We start from the raw sequence: 20,552 nt of genomic DNA, 5'->3' as shown, positions 1-20,552 counted from the left end.
ACCAATCTGAGATGAAGTAGGCCCGATAGTCATCATTGCTGGCCACGCTTATCTTTACCGTAGCGTGGGGATATTGATGATGTAATACTTACTTAATGAGAGGCCACCGACTCAGTGACACTCCCGTAAGTACTACGGAGTTGGATTGAGGAAGTTAGGCAGGAACTTGTTGACGCAAAAACTATCTATTGAAATTGGAAAACTGGCAAAATTCCATGCATCCAAAGCCTTAAGAATTTATAAAAATGCAAACACGCCAAACATATTTCTAAATTCCAGCTCAGACCGCCAAACTTATCATAAAACAGTTGTCGTGAATTCATGTCACGCTGCCACAAAGTGTAATCATAATTATTGAAACAACTCAGCTGAAACATTTAACCAAAAGCTTGAAAATCGAAAAACAAAAACTCAAAGAAATTATTTAATTATTTAGTTGATTTTATTGATAATTTCTGTGAGTACTCATAGTATGTATTTATATAGCAATATATGAAAGAAATATTGGCTTACTTCTCGTGAAGTTCTCAAAGATTAAGTTTAGAATTTCTTCATCTTATACACCCGCGTAAGAAAATAAATTATAAAAAAACCTTAAAAGTTGCTGTAATTGTACATAGTTATACCACAGACAAACAGACGTGCCTCTTCGAACAAAAATCTTGAAAAATCTTCGTCCTCATTCGAAATGTTACACTCATGCGCCACTATGTGAGCTTATTGCCTACTAACTTATTTTCGTAAAACGGTTTTTGTCTTTGCTAATGGGTGTGCACGCTAGCTTAAATCAACACAAGCGGCATTACTGGTGGTTTTTGTCTTTGATAATGAATGTGCACGCTTGCTTATAGCGACCCCACCGGCATTATTGCCCACTTAGCAAAATTTCAAAATTATCGTTATTTTTCTGGTCGATGAAATCGTCATCGAGTGGCACGTCTGTTTGTCTGTGGTCATACCATAAGTTAACTATGTTTTTTATTGTAAATACATATATTTTACAATAAATATCATAGTCCAGAACAATAAAAACATTTTTACTATGAAAAAGGGGGTTTGCTATGTATCTTAACAGCATTTTCTCAAACATTTTTCCCATACATTTAGAAGTCACTGACAATGAGTTTCTCATCAGAAGAAAATAACTCGCAAAAGTATCTTCTTAGTTCTATCGAACCTCTTTTCTAAGAGGACTCTGAAACGCCAGGAGTTTTACGTTTCTTGTAGATCTTACATTCAAGGTCAGTTGCCAAAATATTGTGGACAGATTCAATACATATATTCAGATCGGTGGCAAGTTTTCAAACTGAACGTTACCTTTTTTGGAAAGTCGTTGCCGACCGGATCCTCTACGGTCCCCTAAAAAAGATGTCGCATTGTACCTTTTTATGGTTTAAAAAACGAGATCTCTTTTAACCCCACATAATTTAAGACGTTTAAATATTGTGCAAGAGCTATCACCGGCCAAAAACTGTTTTGCTGCGATTCCCGAAACTGCCTCATCGCGCATCAAAAACAAAACACACCTGACCGACAACAAACACCTTGCATATTTTTGAGTGCAGAGTGCAGATATAGTAAGAACTCCCACTTATACTTCTGTATATATACCTAATATACGAAAGGAATGGAAAAAACAAATACTCAACAACTTGTATTCGAGAATATTGAATACGGTTCGAAAAATCACTCTAATGTTCGACACTCTCAGCGGTCACCTTGAGAAATCACCATAAAAAAAAACTTACCCGGGTCGAAGCATCGACCCGGGTGAGTTGTTTCAGGATAGCCCTAAAGTTGCCCTAAAGCATCTGAACGTTTTGCCATCTCTCTCCAAAATCTCTTCGAACTAATTGAAACTTCATAAAATGGAATGCTCTCACCAATGACTCCTGTTCTGGCCAAAACGTCGCAAAAATACTGCCCCCGCCGACACCGTGAATTAGCAATTAATTAACACTCAATGTTACGATTCGTGGTATGCGAGGTAACCGATAAATAAAACACAAACCGTACTTAAAACAGATTTAAACTATTTATTAAAACAAAGAGGTACAATGACTATGCTTACTACATTTTTGCGGTTAGAAAAGGAAGCGACTCTGATCACGCGTTAACTTGCGTCAAACTAGATGACAGCTGTCACTGTCACCAGAGAGCTTTAACTGCGACGAGATTTTAGGGATGTCCACGTCTCCAACACTCAAACACTGCCAACAACTCCAACAAATTTAAGAAATCTCAATTTGTGATAATACTTATAATTCACAAGTTATAATAAGATAGAACTGAATTTTCATCTGAAACATGACGCGAGCGAAACTGTTTACGTCCGATCTGGTTGACACGTTCAAAGAATGTATTCATTTACTTTTCTAATTATGAACTGCTTCAGCTTGCTTTTTAGAAAAACGTTGCTTGTTATTGTTTTCAGATCATCAGGAAGTAAATTAAATTTTAAAGGACCGTAGTTTGAAATACGCCCTAGACCCAAATTTGTGTATGTTCTGTTTCTACAAAAACTCATTAGCATGTCTCGTACTCTAAAGAGCTCTTCTACCTGAAAAAACAATATTATGGTGAAAACTATGGTTGTACACAGTATTGTGTACAAAAATAATCGTTTGAATATCACACAAACCTAGGATTGGAATTATTCTGTGGCATAAATTTGAGTAGAGCGAAGCTGTCGAATATAACGGAGGTAAATTAAAAATGACTTCTATACACCTGTTCTGCAAAGTTTGAGTTTTTTTAGTTTTGATTCTGCAGCATGGCCCCAAACAATAATTGAATATTGCAGTACAGAGTGAATGCACGTAAAATAAAAACGTAGCAATGCATCACTTGGTACAAAACACCGTACCCTTTTCATGAGACCACATAATGAAGAAACTTTGCTCGACACCTTCTTGATGTGTTTGTCTCAAGTAAGGCATGAATCTAAATGCAAACCCAAGTATTTACAGGACTCGACTTTTTCAATGAGTATATTATTTGTGCAAGGTTCAGGATGTTGAGTAATTTTTTTGCGATGAGTTGAAAATCATGTATTTTGTTTTGCTTAGATTTAACGAAAGACGATTTGCATTAAAATATTCTTCAAGAGCCTGCAGATCTGTCTCAATATCGTTTAGGATTGAGAGTGTACTAACAAGAGGGTAGAACAAAGCCGTATCATCTGCAAAAAGTCTTGGTGTACCACGAAGTTTTAGGTTCCCAGGATCATGATGAACAATAACAAGAATAATAAAGGTCCAATGTTACTCCCTTGAGGGACACCAATATCGATCTCACGTAAGCTACTTCGAGTATCGTTTGTTGTTACAAATTGCTTACGATTTGATGAATAACTTCCTATTAAGGTATTGGCTATTCCTCGTATCCCACATCTATCAAGTTTTATTCATTTAAAATGAATAAAAATAAAAAAATAAAAAAAGTTTAAAATAAATAATTAAATGAAAATTTGAAAAATACATTATTGGCATCTAAAAAGTTTATTGGGTTAAAAGTTTTTCCATGATTTTATTTATAACTGATAATGTAGAAAATGGGCGATAGTTCGTGGGGTCGAGCTTGTCGCCAGATTTGTATACCGGTGTAACTTTAGCGATTTTCAAGATATCAGGCAACAACTCAAAAACTATAGTTTTATTGAACAGCTTAGCGAATACGTTAGATAAGGGTCCTATATTAGCTTTCATTAGGTCTGCCGGGATATTATCGTGCCCTCTACTTTTATGAACATCGAGCTGGCTAATCAAGATGATTACTTCGTTTACAGTTGCGGGTCTCAAGAAAATAGAATTACAGACAGGTTTGATAGGTTTCAAAACCTCAAAATTGTTTTCCGGAAGTTTTTTAGCAAGATTGTTTCCAATGCTAGAGAAAAAGCGATTGAACACATCAGCTACATCGTGATCTGTGTGCAAAGTTTTGTTATCAATTAATATTATTAATTTTTTGCTCATTACATTTTTTTCGACCAAAAATTTCATTTAGTTTTTTCCATACATTAGAATGACAGGAGCTTTTGAGTATGTTGTCATAGTATTCTTTTTACACCTTTTTTGGGAATTAATACTTTTTTAGACCCATGAATCAGCATTTCTTTTGCCTGTGTGTCATTGGGATGACATTTTACTTTTTCGAGGTAATTATTTTCAATTTGACTCAATTTCCAGAGGCTAAATGTCATCCAAGGACAATGTTTACCTTTTCCTCGGACAGTTTTAGTGAAGGTGCAATCAACTAGTAAGTTGTTGTAGGTTGTGATAGGTGTATTGATCTTCAGTAACTTGAAATTCATTCAAATATGAAGAAAATCTGTCTTGGAGCTTAGCACGATCAACGATATTCATTGTCAATTTTTGTTGTCTTCTCCCACTATTCAGAACGAGAGACGAAATAATTGGAAGATGATCGCTCATTTCGCTAGATATAGTGCTATTTTTTAATTTTGACGCCAAGTCCAATGGACAAATGAAGTGGTCTAAAATATTATTACTTGATGGGCGAGTTGGGACGTATTCGTGCATACAAATCCGTACGATTCTGATGAATTCTTGTATCTAGTTACTATATTGTTTGTGAAGATTGACTGGGACGTTCATGTCACCAACGATCAACATTGGCTTAGAAGGAGTAGCAATTGACAACCAGCCTAAGGTAGTTTGAAACTCGTTATAATCAAACGAAGGAAAACGATAAACACACCAATAGCATTGTACAGATTACCAAGTTGCTTAATTTCCAAATGCATAGAATGCCGCCCATGCTTTGTCTGTGTAGCAATCAATTTATTTTTCAAAGAACTTTTTACAAACACAGCTAATCCACCTGAAGAGTTGTCACGACATGAGAAATACGCGCGATAACCAGAAATATCATAAATACAACTAATTTCGTTCTTTATCCAAGTTTTGCCGACACCAATAATATCAACATCAATCTTACATTCATTCACAAAGTATATGATTTCATCAAATTTTTCTTAGTTATTTATACCATAGATAACAGACATCCAAGCTAGAACAAAAAACTCCAGAAATCGCGTGTAAGATTTCAAATTCTTACTCGTTTGGAATGCTAACGACATCTTTCTGCAACTTGCGACTTTACTAACTTTAGTGATGGCAGCGCTAGATTATAGTCAAAGCTGCCAGGCGCATGAAAATTCTCACAGATTATAGAGTCGCTGTTTTTGCAGCGATATAACACAAACAGTGTGAGGTTTTTGTAATTTTTTTCATATTAACACTAAAACAAACAAATTTATCGCAAATATAAACTGGGATTGAATAAAATTGTCGATTATGTGCAAATTACGACTGCTCAAAAATTCTACATTAAAAAACGGCAACCTTTCTTATTACGATAATATCGATAAGAGCTGGAAAACTATCGATTTTATCAAATCATTGTCCACTAAGTGTTCTTAGCGCCACCATACTGTGTATTGCGACCTGTTGAAAAACCGTTGCGTCTTTTTACACATGAAGCTTAATTAGCTTGGATGTCTGTTATCTGTGTTTATACCTTTTTACATTCCATTGAATAATGTTTAACGAGCTGGGGCCAACCGAACATTCAGAATTACATTCATGCAAGTTATCGTAATAACTGTTCAAAATTAAATCAGGGATGGCATTGCGCAGCTCGATTCGAACGATTTGCGCTATTTTCGAGTACGTCACATACAGCCAATTTTGCTTTAAGCTCAAAAGGAGCTGTCATTGTCAATTGTCCTTCGGCTCATCTAACCCGCAAAGTCTAAAAAAAATACGAAAAACGAAACATAACGCCCACCAGCGATCATTGAGTTTTGTTCGAGTTACTCGGAACGAAATGCGCAATGACACCCCAGTTTTATTATCCATTTTTGCTTATTAATAACAATAGTTCAACTGCGAAATATTATTTCAAATTTTTTTTCCGTTTGGGCGAGGGAGATTTTCCAGCAACCTCAGCATGTGCTGATTTCAAATAAATATTCATAACACGGCTAAGATCTTCTCTGTTTCTAATCTGGTTTACTATTATCATCTTTTTTCGTTAGCACAACACCGCCCAATAATAATTCTTGAGAATCTCTAAGCTCTTTGAGTGACTCCAGAAATAATGGAGATAACTCATCGCGCAAAGTTACGTTAATTGGTCTACCATCAACGACAAATTTCTCATCAATCATAGTGGATAATAGTTTTCCAAACTCTTTTTTCCGCTCAAGACGTCCTCCTTTAAAGCTTTGTTACAAAAAAAAAAAAACAATTCGATTAGGAACCAAGGCACTGTTAGATTTGGTATTAGCAAACATTCTTTCAGCAGATATAAAAATTTAAGAATTTTCACGGAAACCTAAACTGTAAAGCATTTTTTGTATAATCTGATCCACATTTTCGTCAGCACATTTCGGGATATCCCAAACCACTACATTATTGCAAAAAGCAGTTTTATCCCGTTTATCAGTTCCAGTTTATTAACCGTACCCTCTAGTTGATTGTGCGACTTTTTTAAACGATTTATTTCAATTGTTAACTTTTCGTTTTCCTGCCTAAATCCTTGAAATCGGTCACAATTTCATCAAACTTTGCAGATAGGAATTCTTGGGATTTTTCAATGGTAGCAGTTATTTGTTTAACCTCAGTAGAAATTGATTGCATTTCCTTGACAACAGAGGCAGAAAGTGTTGCTTTCATATCAGCAGCTATTTATTGCTATTTTGCATTGTTACAATTCGCTGGTATATTGCAGAACAGTCGGCTGAGCAGGAGTAATCAATTTCTCTAATTCGTCGGGCAGCATTACCAACGATGTTTTTACATTTTAAATGGGCACTTGAGAAACAGTACATGCACGTTAAAACTTTTGAGGCATCAGGTTCTTTTTTCTTGCATGCTATGCAGATTAATTCATCTTCCTTTTCCATGGCAGGGAGCCAAAGTGAAAAAAAAAACAAGCTGAAGTTAGGCTGAAAATAATTTTTAGATAAAAAAGTAAATAAACTGTATCAGAGTAGCAACACACACTAACAAAATAAAAATAAACGAAGTCAGTTGGGTAAAAGAAAAAGTGGTACTGAATAATAACAGAACAAATGTTGCCAGTATAAACTGTCCAGAAAAAGTCCCGTCCCGTGGGGGAAACTTCAGAACAAACAACAGCAATAGTAGTGGCAAACTATTACTGCAGATAGATTCAAGTTGGCGGCTATTCATAGATCGCATGTTGAAGTTTGCTTTCCAGCGTACAGACCAAACTCAGTCAACCACGACACAAGCGGTTTGCTCGTCAAGTAGCCGTTTGAGCGGCGGTAAGTATAACAAATAACATGCCGTTGCCCTAGGAGCGAGACCAAATATGTGTACCGAACTGTTAGCCAACAATTGCTTTTCGTTTGTCAACATTCCGTTTGGGCGGCAGAGAATAACTCGAAAAACTCTCGAAGGGTACAGCGATGCACTAAATGTGTCTATAAGCGTACTTACAATCGACTTCTACTCTAAGCGAAATATTTTGCCAAGCGGTTTCTTCTAAACAACAGCAGCAGTAGTGCACCAACAGTATCCACGAGCCGAGATAAAGCGTAATGAAGCACAACAATGGGCACGTTCAAGGACCGAATTCCCTAGCCCAAATGAATTTATTCTGTACGATTATTTATACATATTTCACTTAGACACAACTTGGCTCGAATCAGTAACGTGATCACTTATTGAGTAAATGTTTATTTGGATTTAAATTGAGATAATGCACTAAAAATTAAAAAATAATACGCGGAGAAAATTCTTCAATGTCAACCAGAAACAACCAGTGTTGCCACCTCGAACAGATTTGCACAAATTCAATCGTATATCTTTTGTCGGAAACGTATTTGAATTCCAAGTGTTTTCTTTTTCGGATTAAATAACTTCATCCCTTCTGTCCTGTGCTCTACTTGGGGGCCCTTATTTCGCATCTTTTTTTTGCAAGATGGAAGGGAAATAGATACCTGAGAAGATAGCTCAGGGAGTGGGGCTAAATCTAACCAAGCCCACTAAAACCCCTCCAGTCCCCAGCCTCTATCTTCCAGAAACAACGGTAAAGTGTTGCGTCGGGAAGTGGCTTTTTGTGCTTCAGGCACCCTTTTTACTCTCATACCTCATAGCTAACGACCTGGAGACTGACAGTTAGCTACCAGTGGCGTGATGGTGATAGACGTGCCACAAACGTTGTAGCTCCAGGGCTATCTGGCTGCACAAACCGCACTCCAGATGTCCGGGTCTTGACGCTTTTGCTGAACTAAGTTGTCCGGAGTAGTGTCTGGCTCGCTCACTACCATCATATCGCTTCTTGAACGCACGAAGCGAGGGCCACTTGGAGAACCCCGCGTGCCCGAATCTGTGTAGATACTGCCTAAGGAAGCCATGGCCTGACAGGAACTGTGGCAGGATAAAGTTCATATCTCCATGACTCCATTGGAGAACCCCGCGTGCCCGAATCTGTGTAGATACTGCCTAAGGAAGCCATGGCCTGACAGGAACTGTGGCAGGATAAAGTTCATATCTCCATGGCGCCTTCCGACCCATTCGGATACCTCCGGAATGAGTCGGTGCGTCCATCGACCCTTCGTGGGATTGGACCATTGCCGCCGCCATCTGATCATCGAGAATGACTTTCTGCTACCTCGTATGGCCTTTGTGTCAAGTTGATTAGGCATTCTACATCCTCATTAATGGCGATGCTGATACTGATGGAACGTCGAAAGTGAGACTCGACCGCCGGAGGTCAAGTACTTGACTCGTGGCGTGAAAAGAGATCCTCTGTTCGTCGGTTTGCGCACGCTGCATCCTTCGTCTTGTATGGATGCACGCATTGCGAAGATTCACTATCATCTCAGTTACCCAGTAAACCGGTGACTTCCCATTCCTAAGTTGGCGAATCCTAGGCATGGTGGCGTCACACGTCAGCGATAGTCCGAGGACTAATTGATCAGCAGTCGGGCGGAGCCAACTGCCACCCTCGCGCTCTCTCCTCATTGCCTCTTCGGATACCTCGGCATCGAAATACGATGTTGTTCACCCGCGACGTTGTTGTCTACACCCTCCAGTTCATGATCAGTCCTGGGCTGGAGAACGTCAAGTTGATGTCCGTATGTACATTTGGTAACAATGTTGGCCAGATTCGGGTTGAGCTTTGCCAAAGCTTTCAACAAGATCTGAACCTTCTGGTTCGTAAAGCGACTTCACCACTGAACAGCCCCAGCGTTAAAGTCACTCGCCACCACCAATGGCGTTAGGCCCGTTTGCTAGATACCAGGTCGACCATGTGGGTGAGCCATTCGGTAGACCAGCGTGGCGGAGTATAACAACTGCAGTAGAGCACTTCGTTCATCTTGGCAGCCTTTCTTGAGGTTACATCTGAGGCAGGAGCCCGCTCGTCGTCTGTAATAATGGCCACTCTAATGGATTTATCAGCAATCCAGTAACCGTTTTCGGAAGGGATGCGGTAGGAGTTCGATACGATAGCGATGCCCGAAAACGACTCAGAGGCTGCTTGGTATTGAAGCTATTGAGCCGCGTAGCAGTGGTTCAAATTCAGTTGCGTTACTCTCATGCCTGTTGCTTGCCGGCCGGGCACCTGGGACCTCGCATAAAGTGTTTGGCGTTTCGTTTACTGAAACGTACCAGGTACTTGGGACACTACCTAACAGTTTCTCCCAAGTCGTGACTTGAACCTACGACGACTGGCTTGTTAGTTGTAATCGCCTGTTGTCATCGTACCTTGAGACGAGCTGAGATTTTGTGATAATACAGGTATCAAAAAGGTTTACAGCACTGTTGGGACGCTTATTCCATAGTCGGTATTTGAAAACAAAATCATCGATTTAAAAACTTGATTGTTTTAGTAATATATAATGGACTGCTCTCAATATCAATTTAATTAAAATAAGTTCTGTTCATTTGTTTGGTGGTTTCATTTATTTTGTTTATTCAAGGTACGAGTATCGCGTTCAAATGATACACCACAACTCTTCGAAAATTATCCAACGAGAATTTGTATCAGATTTCGAGATAGGAGAGTGCTGGGGTTACAACCGATTTTTTCGACTAGATTTACTTGCTAATGAAGGATATTTAGATATCGTAACGGATACTCTTGAACTGCGGTACCAAGTACGCCCGTCAACTTTTCATCACAAATGTCGGGATCAACAATGGTACATAAACAATCTACTTCGAACCCAGGCAGTTCATTTGGCTGAAATTAAAGCATTGAATGATCGCCTGGAGAGCGCGGAGCGGATAATTAGTGAGAAAAATCAGGTGAAGTCCAACATACCTGCAGATACGAAATTTTCAACATTTCAAACGAGCAGCATGCCTCCTACAGTAAAATGCAGCAGTCACAAAATGGATAATTCATCCATGTTTAAAATATGTTCTAATTTGAGTCAAATGAAATACGACGAAGCGTCTAATCAAAAGCCAAGTAATAGTAACAATATTATGTGTAATGTACGAGCGTCTAGTAATAAAGGAAATGTATCGACTGGTAAATAATAATAATGATATTCACAAATGAAAATTTCCATATTAATTTTTGTTACAGATTACATGTTTCTTCAATCTGAACATACGCAGTTATCCAACAATGGTTACAATTATTCACCCACGTCTCAAAAAAGTGATACAAACACAGAAACGCTTGCAACATTCGAGCCAAATACCAGTTTGTCTGAATCAATGAAGAATCAACATTTGTTTACTTCCTATTCATCGCCAAGTCTTCAATCTAATATATGTGTATCTAGTTTAATCTCGGTAAGTAGGAATAGAATTAAATTATATTTTGTACATAGAACTGATCAAAGTTAGTCTGGGGCAAAATCTAGTTCACTGAATTGAATTATCTGTTTGAATCAGTTTTCGTCTTTTTTGTGCAATTGTAATTGAAGTGTGCAAAACAAAAGCTTGTTCTAAATATATTAGGGGTCTTCACATCGAGCTCGTATACGAATACCCAGCCGTAAACTGTGTATCTTCCATTACTCGTCAATGGAGGTGAGTATTTTTACGGCTGGGTATTTGTTTACGAGCTCGACATGAATACCCATATTATATTAATATGTTACATTCATGATTAAAAATAATACGCATTACGTTTCAAAAACACGCAATCACGAAATCGATGTTGATGATGCAAGCATGCTCTAAGGTGTACCCAGATCAGAAATTCGATCAAGTGAGAAGAAAAAGCACAGATTGCTTTTTCTTTCCGGCCAGATGACGCTAACAATCGAGAAATAACGCATATTTGGAGACTGGATTGTTCATATGCTGCGAAGAGCCCATTAACTTCTAAAACGACAATGGAAGACATTTTGAAATTACCACCAACTCTAAGATGCGACCGAACTGTAAAACTGGTGTATGCAGATGTTTTGTATATCGTACAGCTAAAAGATACCTGGAGACCGAAAGTACACAAAAAAATGATATGAGCGGGACGTCGAGCTACTGTGGTGAGACCTGCCATGATGTAGATCGCTAAGAAGCGCCCCGTAATTTGGCGGTGGATCTCAACGTATCTCATCGAAGTCTTCATCAAATCCTGAAATCAGGGTGGCCAGCGAACCGGGAAAACCGGGAAAAAGCCGGGAATTCGAAAATGAACCGGGAAAAACCGGGAATTTCAATATTAAACCGGGAAATTTGTCATGTTTATTTTGAACATTATTTATCATTTACTTTATGCTTGGGATCTGTTGTTTTAGTTCAACACGCTATAAATTTTTGAAGTAGAATACTTCTCTCAGGAAGTTCGGCTACATAGGGATGTGAAATGAAAATCTAAAACCGAAAAATGTGAAAAATATGTCCAATTTCAAATGCTAATAAATCGGTTAGTATTCGATGGATTTCCTTCGTTCTTGCAGCAATAGATTGGAAAATCTTTTAAGATTCTTCCCAAATGCAGATAATTGTCATTTTATTTTTCAAACTATTGTACTATTGAAAATAGTCAAGCCTTGTCAAAACGAAAACTTTGGCCTCTGATTGGTCGTTATATGATTGCTTCCCAAGCACGGTCGACAGAATCATAGACCTTGCCATTTGAAATGTGCTATTTAGCCTATATAAGAGCCTGTTTCACCTGAAGCCGCTCATTATAATTCTAGACTGCAACAACAGCAGTCCTCCCTTAGCAGCAGCAGTGGATACAGCAGCAGTAGCAGTGCAGCGGACAACGGCCACAGCTGTGGTATGGCAACGGATAGCGGAACGCGTCTCAGCATTGATAGCAGGACCAGGTGATGCAGGGCAGCGGATACCAATGGCAACGGAAGCGTCCACTACTGTGGCAACGGGGATAGCGCAGCGGTTGACGTTGGTCTCAGCATCTATATCGATATATCTATATCGATCATCTATATCGATAAGCAGGTCCAGCTGATGCAGTGTGGCATTTTAGTGAAATGCTGTCTCTGAGCGATAGCAGACACACTAGCAAATGCATCTAATGAAAAAAAAAACGTTCTGGAAAGCTTTTCAGTGTTTATTTTCCCCCAAGGAATACTTTATTCGCACTGCCAGTGATAACGCAAAAATGTGATCGGCATCTTATCAAACATTGAATTAAACAACAAATTGTCCTTTTCAGGATGATATAAAAACCTAATTGAAGAGTTAATATTTTCTCTTAAATCAATTTACACTTTCAAGAAATTTGGAACATATATATTTGGCTTTATCTACGTGTCTCAGAACGTACTGAATTACCTTTTCCTTCAGTCATGAGCACAACATCCGTAAAGCTTTCATTATCAGCATAAAAATTAATTTTTCGCATAATCAAATTTCAAAAATTATCGAGTCTAAATCATGACAAGCAACTATATTATTGAGAATGGTCAATCCTTGTTGAAGCGCGAAATTTGACTGATCTGATTAGTCGTTAATATTATTGCTTCCCAAGCACGGTCGACAGAATCATAGACCTTGCCATTTTAAATTTGCTATTTGTCTGTATGAGAGTAAGGATGGAAATTATCGACTGAAACGGCTATCGATAGTTATCGATGATTTCCTACTACCATCGATAGGTTTTTCATCCCTATATAAGAGCCTGTTTCAGTCGAAGCCGCTCATAATAGTTCTAGACACCGACAACAGCAGTCTTCCCTTAGCAGCAGCAGTAGCAGTGCTCATTTTGACAACACATGAGACGTCTAGTTTTGAGTGTTAAATCAGCTTTTCATTGTTTATTTTATCACAAGGAATACTTTATTCGCACTGTCAGTGATAACGCCAAGATGTGATCGGTATCTTATCCGATATTAAATTGAACAACAAATTAAAACATTACTGACACGCAAGCAGCCGGGTTTTCTTGTAAAAGTATTCTACTTCATACTTGCGGTCGTGGCTTTGCACACAACCCTCCTGTGATTTTTGCCATCTCACGAACACTGGAAGACTCAAGAAATCATTTAGTAGGTCTCGGGGTAAGATGCTGGTGTAACAAGCCAGTCGTCATATGTAAGAATCTCGGCTGCGATTGTTTTTCTCTAATTTGTTTTCCTTCCCATTCGCACTGATTAAGGCTTCAACAGCAAGTGGCGATCAAACACCATAACAATCACTACTTTACAGGATCAACGTCTAATGTCATTTATGTCTCTGTTTGTTTCAAAGTTATGTACCGAATTATTCATAATTGATGTAAAAACATTCTTTGAAAAGAAACAAGATTTGAATCTTAGGTTACAAATCGCCAACAAAAACCTACAAAGCTCAGGGAAGGTTAAAACTTCAAATCACTTAAAAATATTTTGAAGACCAGAGAAGTCAAGAATGATTCCAATAAGGTTTTATATGTTAACTTGAAATAGTCAAAAACTAAACTATGATAAAAAATATCTTAAACCTGAAACAAGTAACGCCTCCACCAACCACGCTGGATTTGGGTTCGAATCCCAACGCCATAGGTGTCGATGGTTGTGTGGTGACGTTATCCACACACAATCAATTAAAACTGATCTAGATTCAATCCTCCGGAGATTTTCTGAGGCGAAAAATCTCTGGGTTCTTCTATCGCATGGAAAAGTGAAGCCGTTGGTACCGGTCCGTTAGTCAAGTTAAGTTGGTACCGGTCCGTTAGTTAAGATTCTAGTTGGAGTCGCTTTACACAATAGTAGCGGAAATAGACCGACGGAAAATAAGCAAAAATTAAAAAAAATCGTAACCTAACCCATTCCCGGCCTGACATTCAAACTTTGATTTGAGTTGAACAATTATACTTGAAAATTTGCACGACGATACTATTCAGCATCGTTAGAGAATAGATTGAAGTTTAATATACAGTACAGTTTATGTTAATTATGCATATAGCTGATTAGTAATAAGAGTTTAAAGTTCATTGTTTGAGGTAAAAACTGATTTTTCTCCACCGGGAATGAGTTAAGCTTAAATCCGCTTGAGAAAATGTCTTGAGGCCAGAAATTTCAGAAATTGATTTTGAGGAATTTGCGTTTTCAAAGACCAGAGGCAACGAAAAGAATTTAAAATTTAATTCAAAATACATAAAATAGTATTCTAGAGGCTTAAAAATACAGAGCCTGTCTTTGTTTTTTTTTCTCAAATTGCTTGCATGATCCTCCAAAATCAGAAAGACATATTTTCCAAATAAAAAAGTCAAAACTATAAGGTTATGGCCCTTATTCGCCTAAAATAAACTTGGAACAACACCACGTAAGGATAACAATGGTATCAAATTAGTCCTTTCTACACTGAAAATATTTTATCGTTATTCTCTGCACGCACATTTCGTAAACATGAAATTCGTAGATTGTACAGCACTTTTGCTGGATGTATAGAACATTCGTACTGCAAGTTATCGAATAGAGTTGCAACTTTACGCATAATTTGTACAATTCACGAATGTACATTCATACAAACTATTCACGTTTGCACGTAACGAGCAAAAAAAAAAAAACGGAAGCACGAGTATTTACTTGAACGAAATTTTTGTGTTCTGTTATTTTTGATTTCGTATAATGTACATGTTATTGCGTAAGCTTACAAATTTTTCATACTATTTACATTATGCAGCGTTTGTTTGTACGATTGATTGCGTTCATTTGTTGAACCTTTCGTTACGTATACGAATAGAGATCTGCAACCATTTTGACAGTTCTGACGAAAGTACCTTCATTTATAATACTCATTAAAGATATACCGAGGCAATAACTGAGCGTCAAGAGATCCTTAAGAAAACGGAAAAAATATTTTGAACGACAGAAATATTGTTTATAATTCAGCTCACAATTGCCATGAAGCTTTTACAGAAACGAAAGATAAAAAATATGTTCAAATGATTCTAACGCTCTTCGATAAAAGTCGGCAATCAGATTTTAATTTAAAACATAAAAAAAATTAATTAAATTATAAAAGTAATAAATTCAATTTTTTTAAATAGATTTTTGCTGAAAATTTTGAAATTTAGAACGCGGATTCAGAAAACACAAAACAAACTTCTTCTTTAGCTCAAAAAGGCAAAAACTGTTTCTAGAAGCAATGAAATTGTATTAAAGCCTAAAAGAAACTAACAACATCAATTTAAAATCAATTTCAAAACTGAATCTAGAAAAGTGTGTGAACACCAGAAAATGGGTAATAATTAGGTTGAAAAATGCAAAAATTTATTCTTAAACAAATTTAAAATTGCCAAAAACGGCTATTTCGCTAATTGCAGATTTAGGCAAGGCAAAAAAATATCTCGATTCGGGGCCAAAAAAATGTGCTCTAATTATTTTAAAAACTCTGAAAAAAAACTCTCATTTACTAAAAATGACTATGAAAAATTAACAGGAAACAAGAAAAAAAAATATATGGAAATTTTTGTAAAGTCCAATAAATTTTTAAGTCAATTCAATTTAAAATCAAGTTTTAAAAGAGAAAATGATGTCAGAAATGAAGAATTTAGCTAAAAAGTTGCTAAATTTAAATCTGACGAAAATTCCAAAAAAGAAACCCTATAGAAGATTCCAAATTGAATTTAAAGAAATCCACAATCATATTTAAAATTCAATTCAGAACTAGTGAAAAATTATTTTTATATTTTATTTTTAAATAAGCACAAATAAGGACAAAATCAACAATTGATGAAATTTCTCAAGGCTTGAAATGATAGAAAATAATTTCAAAATTTGTCGTTTCCGAAGCTCAACAGCAGCCAAAACAATTTTGAATTTAATTCTAAATTTGTAAAAATATATATAATAAAGGTTTGAAAAAGCAGAAACCAGCTCTACAAAACGCGAAAATCGCAACCAAAGAGTGCAGAAAGTTACAAATATCGCTTTAGTTAAACAGTTATTTAAACCAGGAATTAATTTACGTAAAAAATGTTCCAAAGAACGGTTCAAAATAAATTAAATTAAATGTATATGTGAAAATATTCTGAAACATGAACAAGTTGATTCGTAATGATATCTTGATTTTAGCTGAATGAAGTAATGAAAATTTTGAGAGAATGACATTTTCTGCACGTTACTTGTTTCGAAAAGCCCTAAGTGTGCCCTTTCTACTAGACACAAGATAATACCATATAATACCTCGTTTGGAATTTACACAATGGGCCGAGTTGCATTCCTCAGTCATGAAAAGTCGAAAAATCAACAGCAAGTAGATGTTGGCCGAAGTAGTTAGCCCTTTTTCAAATTTTGAAATGAAATAATGATATTTAAAATAAAATCCTCTCACAAATTTATTTTGTCAAAGAATAAACGTAGTTGAACTTAAATATTTTGCGTTTTAAAACCGGGAAAAACATCAATTTCTAACCGGGAAAAAACCGGGAATTTGAAATTGGAAATCTGCTGGCCACCCTGATTATGGTCCGACAAGGTGCTTGATTCTGTCTCTGTTTTATGAATCTTATTACTATTCTATGATCACTGGATCAATGTGGATGGAAGAAACATCTGGTGTCTGGACGTTTGAGAAATGGCATGATGATCATAAGGATGTGGTCAATTTGCTTTTTCTAATGCACCAAGCTATTTTTCCTATGTGGACTGATCAATGCGACCAGAGATATTTGATCTATTGTCCAGGTGTTTTCTGTACTCCATTTTTCATATTATTGGCAGTACCACTATTGAAATAAGTGATAGGCTTATGATTTATATCCTTGCTTGCGTATGGATTTTACCCTTCTATTTCAATCTTACGGCACTACTATACTGAGTCTCTTTCCATCCTACCAATATTGACTAATTACAACTCTCTGAAGAGAATTTTCATACGTTACTCAGACGAGTTTTTTATAAGAGGGACTTATTTTTGTTAGAGGGAGAGTCAACAGGGGTATTGTAGAATTTAGCTCAAAGGAAAGGAAATGTGGTGGGAAGCCTGAAAATAAACCCATGGTGAAGTCATTTGACAACTAAATGGATTCTACTAAGATTCGAACCCACGACTACTCGCTTGTCAAAGCGAGCTTCTTGCCAGGACCGGATTTGAGGGGGGGGGGCAAAGGGGACAAATGCCCTGGGCCCCCCAATTCAAAGGTTTTTTTTGCTCGTCACTTTCCAGGACCTCTAAATGTTTTAAGAAAAGAGGGCCTCACAAACAAATTTGCCCCGGGCCCCCAGCGTCTAAATCCGGCTCTGCTTCTTGCAACAAGTTACTTGAACCGATTTTGGTCTGGCAAACGTGATGTAATATCTTATTCAGAGGCAATGTAAGGTAATATTCTTCAGTTCCAGGCCGTTTATATTGAACTGAAGATGTAATAGATTCTGTTACTGCTGCCGAGATGTGCATTAAAGTCACCCGATATAATAAATATGTTTTGGAGATCTGCAGGGAGACGAAGTACGTAACGAAGGATAGAGAACTTACCGTTGTCTTCTCTGTTAACCGGTCGGGCATAAGTAGTGATGAACAAAATTTGGAGCTGGTCTTGTAGAAATTCTCGACTTGATAAATTGCTTTGTTGTTCCTCCGCCTTTTCTGATACGCGAGTTCTCCTTGTTATTTACATTGTACCAGACATAATGCTCAGTCTCGAGTGAACAATCTGACATGTGTGTCTCTCGGATTCCCACTATAACTATCATCACCTCTTGTTGTACAAAGATATCATTCAGCTCTTTTCTTTTTTTCTCTCGGAAGAATAAGTTCGAACGTCCCAACTAGTAAATTTAAATATATTCATGCCAGGTCAACGAGACGGGGTTAAAATGACCGAAAGATTAAGGGGAGAAAAAAAAATTTAACAAAGAAAAATATCAAGACACATTCGAATAACCAATCACCATTACACCATACTCCTCAGAATATAATCGGAATCCAGAACAAGAGAATCGTAAAAAGCGTATTCCATCGACTTTGGAGCAGAAACGTTTTATTCGAGCAGTTGAGAAAGAAGATGTTTGAAAAGCTCAATTTTCCCGGTGGTTTTGTGTTCAAAGAACGTCGATTTGAAAATAATCAAATTTAACGGTGCCACAATTGCACATAAACCAGCATTAGACTCTTTAACTGTGGTAAAGAATAGAGATGGTTGGGTTTCGGGTTTTCAAACCCGAAACCCGAGCCCGACCCGTACCCGACGGGTTCGGGTTTGAAAATTTTTGCAAGTGTCGGGTACGGGTCGGGTTCGGGTTTTGTGAAAAAAATATTTTCGGGGTCGGGTCGGGTTCGGGTTTGAAAATGTCGGGTTCAGGTCGGGTTCGGGTATGAAGACCCGAAACCCGACTATGAAATCTTGGGTTCGGGTCGGGTTCGGGTTTCACAATTTCGGGTTTGGGTCGGGTTCGGGCTTCAAAGAAATAAAATTTTCGGGTTCGGGTCGGGTTCGGGTTTGAACGAAAAAAAAGTTTTGGGTTCGGTTCGGGTACTGGTTTGAAAAACATCAAACCCGACCATCTCTAGTAAAGAATGGGCAAAAAATTAGATTGTTGTTGCATGTTTAGTGGACTGAGGCGTAGTTATATGAAGAAATTTCACAAAGCCAGACCCAAGTTTTTTTGTTTCATTTGAGGCCCCAAACGATTGAAAATTTATCGGAAGTCCATTAGTTTTGTCTTTGCTTGGTGCATTGAATTTCGAAATTGTGTGAGAAAACTTACTTATCTGCATTTCCCTTTCTAGAGAGCTTATAATGGCTTAATTGTAGGTAACTATTCTAGGCGTATCCAGGATCTACAACAAGTTGCAGAGGTTACTACTAGGGATACTGAGAGAGAGAGAGTGATAAGTGTTGAAAAAACCGCCAATTTGGCAACTGGGTACCACATGTCAGAGGTGCCAGATCTCTGTACCTGTGCACAATGTTGACTAACTTTTTCATCCGACTCGTATAATCAGTGGTGACGATAGAAGTACTGGGGAATAATAGAGTGCATCGCAAAAACCGCGAAGACATCCTTTATTGTACCTGATTGTAAATAATACCTCTCAATGTATTGTTACCTTTCTTGTTGACGTCGTTTGACTCACAAGATTCTTTCCGTTTGACTCACGAGATTCTTTCCGTCTGAGTATTGCTAATCACTACTGATAGTAACCCTACTAGCGCCGGCATACCGCTGGTGTTAGCAGAAAGAATGATTTTCAGCATTTAATACGACATATTCAACTTTAAACAGATATAGCATTTCTAGGGACTTATTAGTTTTTCAGCTTTCTTTGCAAAATCGTTAAGCTTGTTGAGCATCTAAAATACTACACTTTAACGTGCTGTAGTTTACTGTTGAAGCAGTAATGATCTCTCTCTAGAAAAGAAATACAAAAAAAAAATGTTTTTCCTTACCAATTTTCATATCCAAACGTTTTAAATGCAATGCGCCAAGCGAAGAAAAAAACAATCGACTTTTGGTAAGTTTAGGATTGTTTGGGGCCCCAAACACACATCTTGTTAACAAATACTAGATACTATATAGTCAAAAATTATAGCAGATATATTCTAATTCAAATTGGATTATCTGTTTGTTTCTTGTTAACAAATACTAGATACTATAAAGTCAAAAAGTATAGCAGATATGTTGTGATTCAAATTAGACTATCTGTTTATTTATCCAGTCACATCTAAAAAACTGCTAAATCTTTGCAGGGTAATGGTACAACAGAAAATAAAGAACAACACTGTAACAACGAAAACATAAATAAACTTAACACTGCCGATGTTCAGATAGCTTTCGATGATAATTATTCTGTTGAAGAAAATGATAATGATGCTGAGGACATAATATCCAGTGAAAACGACGTTGAATATGCTGAGTTGTCAATGTCTCAGAAAACACCCGCAATGCAATCTCCTACTTCAAACCACACTAAAAATGGTATTCCAAACGGTAGATCAGTTCCGATTGCTAAAGTAGCTTCTGCGGAAGACCACACTGTACTTGAAGACGAGCTTATGCTATTGAGTTTGTTTGACGATTCTAGAAGTTTGAATTTACCAAACAGTATCTCTGAATCTACAGAAAAGAATAATTCAACTAGTACAGGTAGGAATATAATGTATGTAAACAATGTGATTTTCAATATTTTATCTAT

At 37.2% G+C, this 20,552-nt stretch overlaps 1 protein-coding gene across 2 annotated transcripts in view; it reads left to right on the top strand.

The window, feature by feature from the left end:
- The window catches only part of LOC129727005 (E3 ubiquitin-protein ligase TRIM37-like), a 134,899-nt gene that overhangs the window by 94,566 nt on the left and 19,781 nt on the right, over positions 1-20,552 (top strand). For both annotated transcript variants that reach the window (XM_055684347.1, XM_055684348.1), the window contains exons 8-10: positions 9,980-10,536; positions 10,594-10,805; positions 20,107-20,503. In XM_055684347.1, coding sequence (XP_055540322.1) covers positions 9,980-10,536; positions 10,594-10,805; positions 20,107-20,503 — 1,166 coding nt within the window. The remainder of the gene's footprint in view (positions 1-9,979; positions 10,537-10,593; positions 10,806-20,106; positions 20,504-20,552) is intronic.

Source organism: Wyeomyia smithii, chromosome 3 (genome assembly GCF_029784165.1).
Source record: "Wyeomyia smithii strain HCP4-BCI-WySm-NY-G18 chromosome 3, ASM2978416v1, whole genome shotgun sequence".
Taxonomy (NCBI): Eukaryota; Metazoa; Arthropoda; class Insecta; order Diptera; family Culicidae; genus Wyeomyia; species Wyeomyia smithii.
Note: the sequence above shows the minus strand (reverse complement) of the source record. Positions and strands in the feature narration are given on the sequence as shown.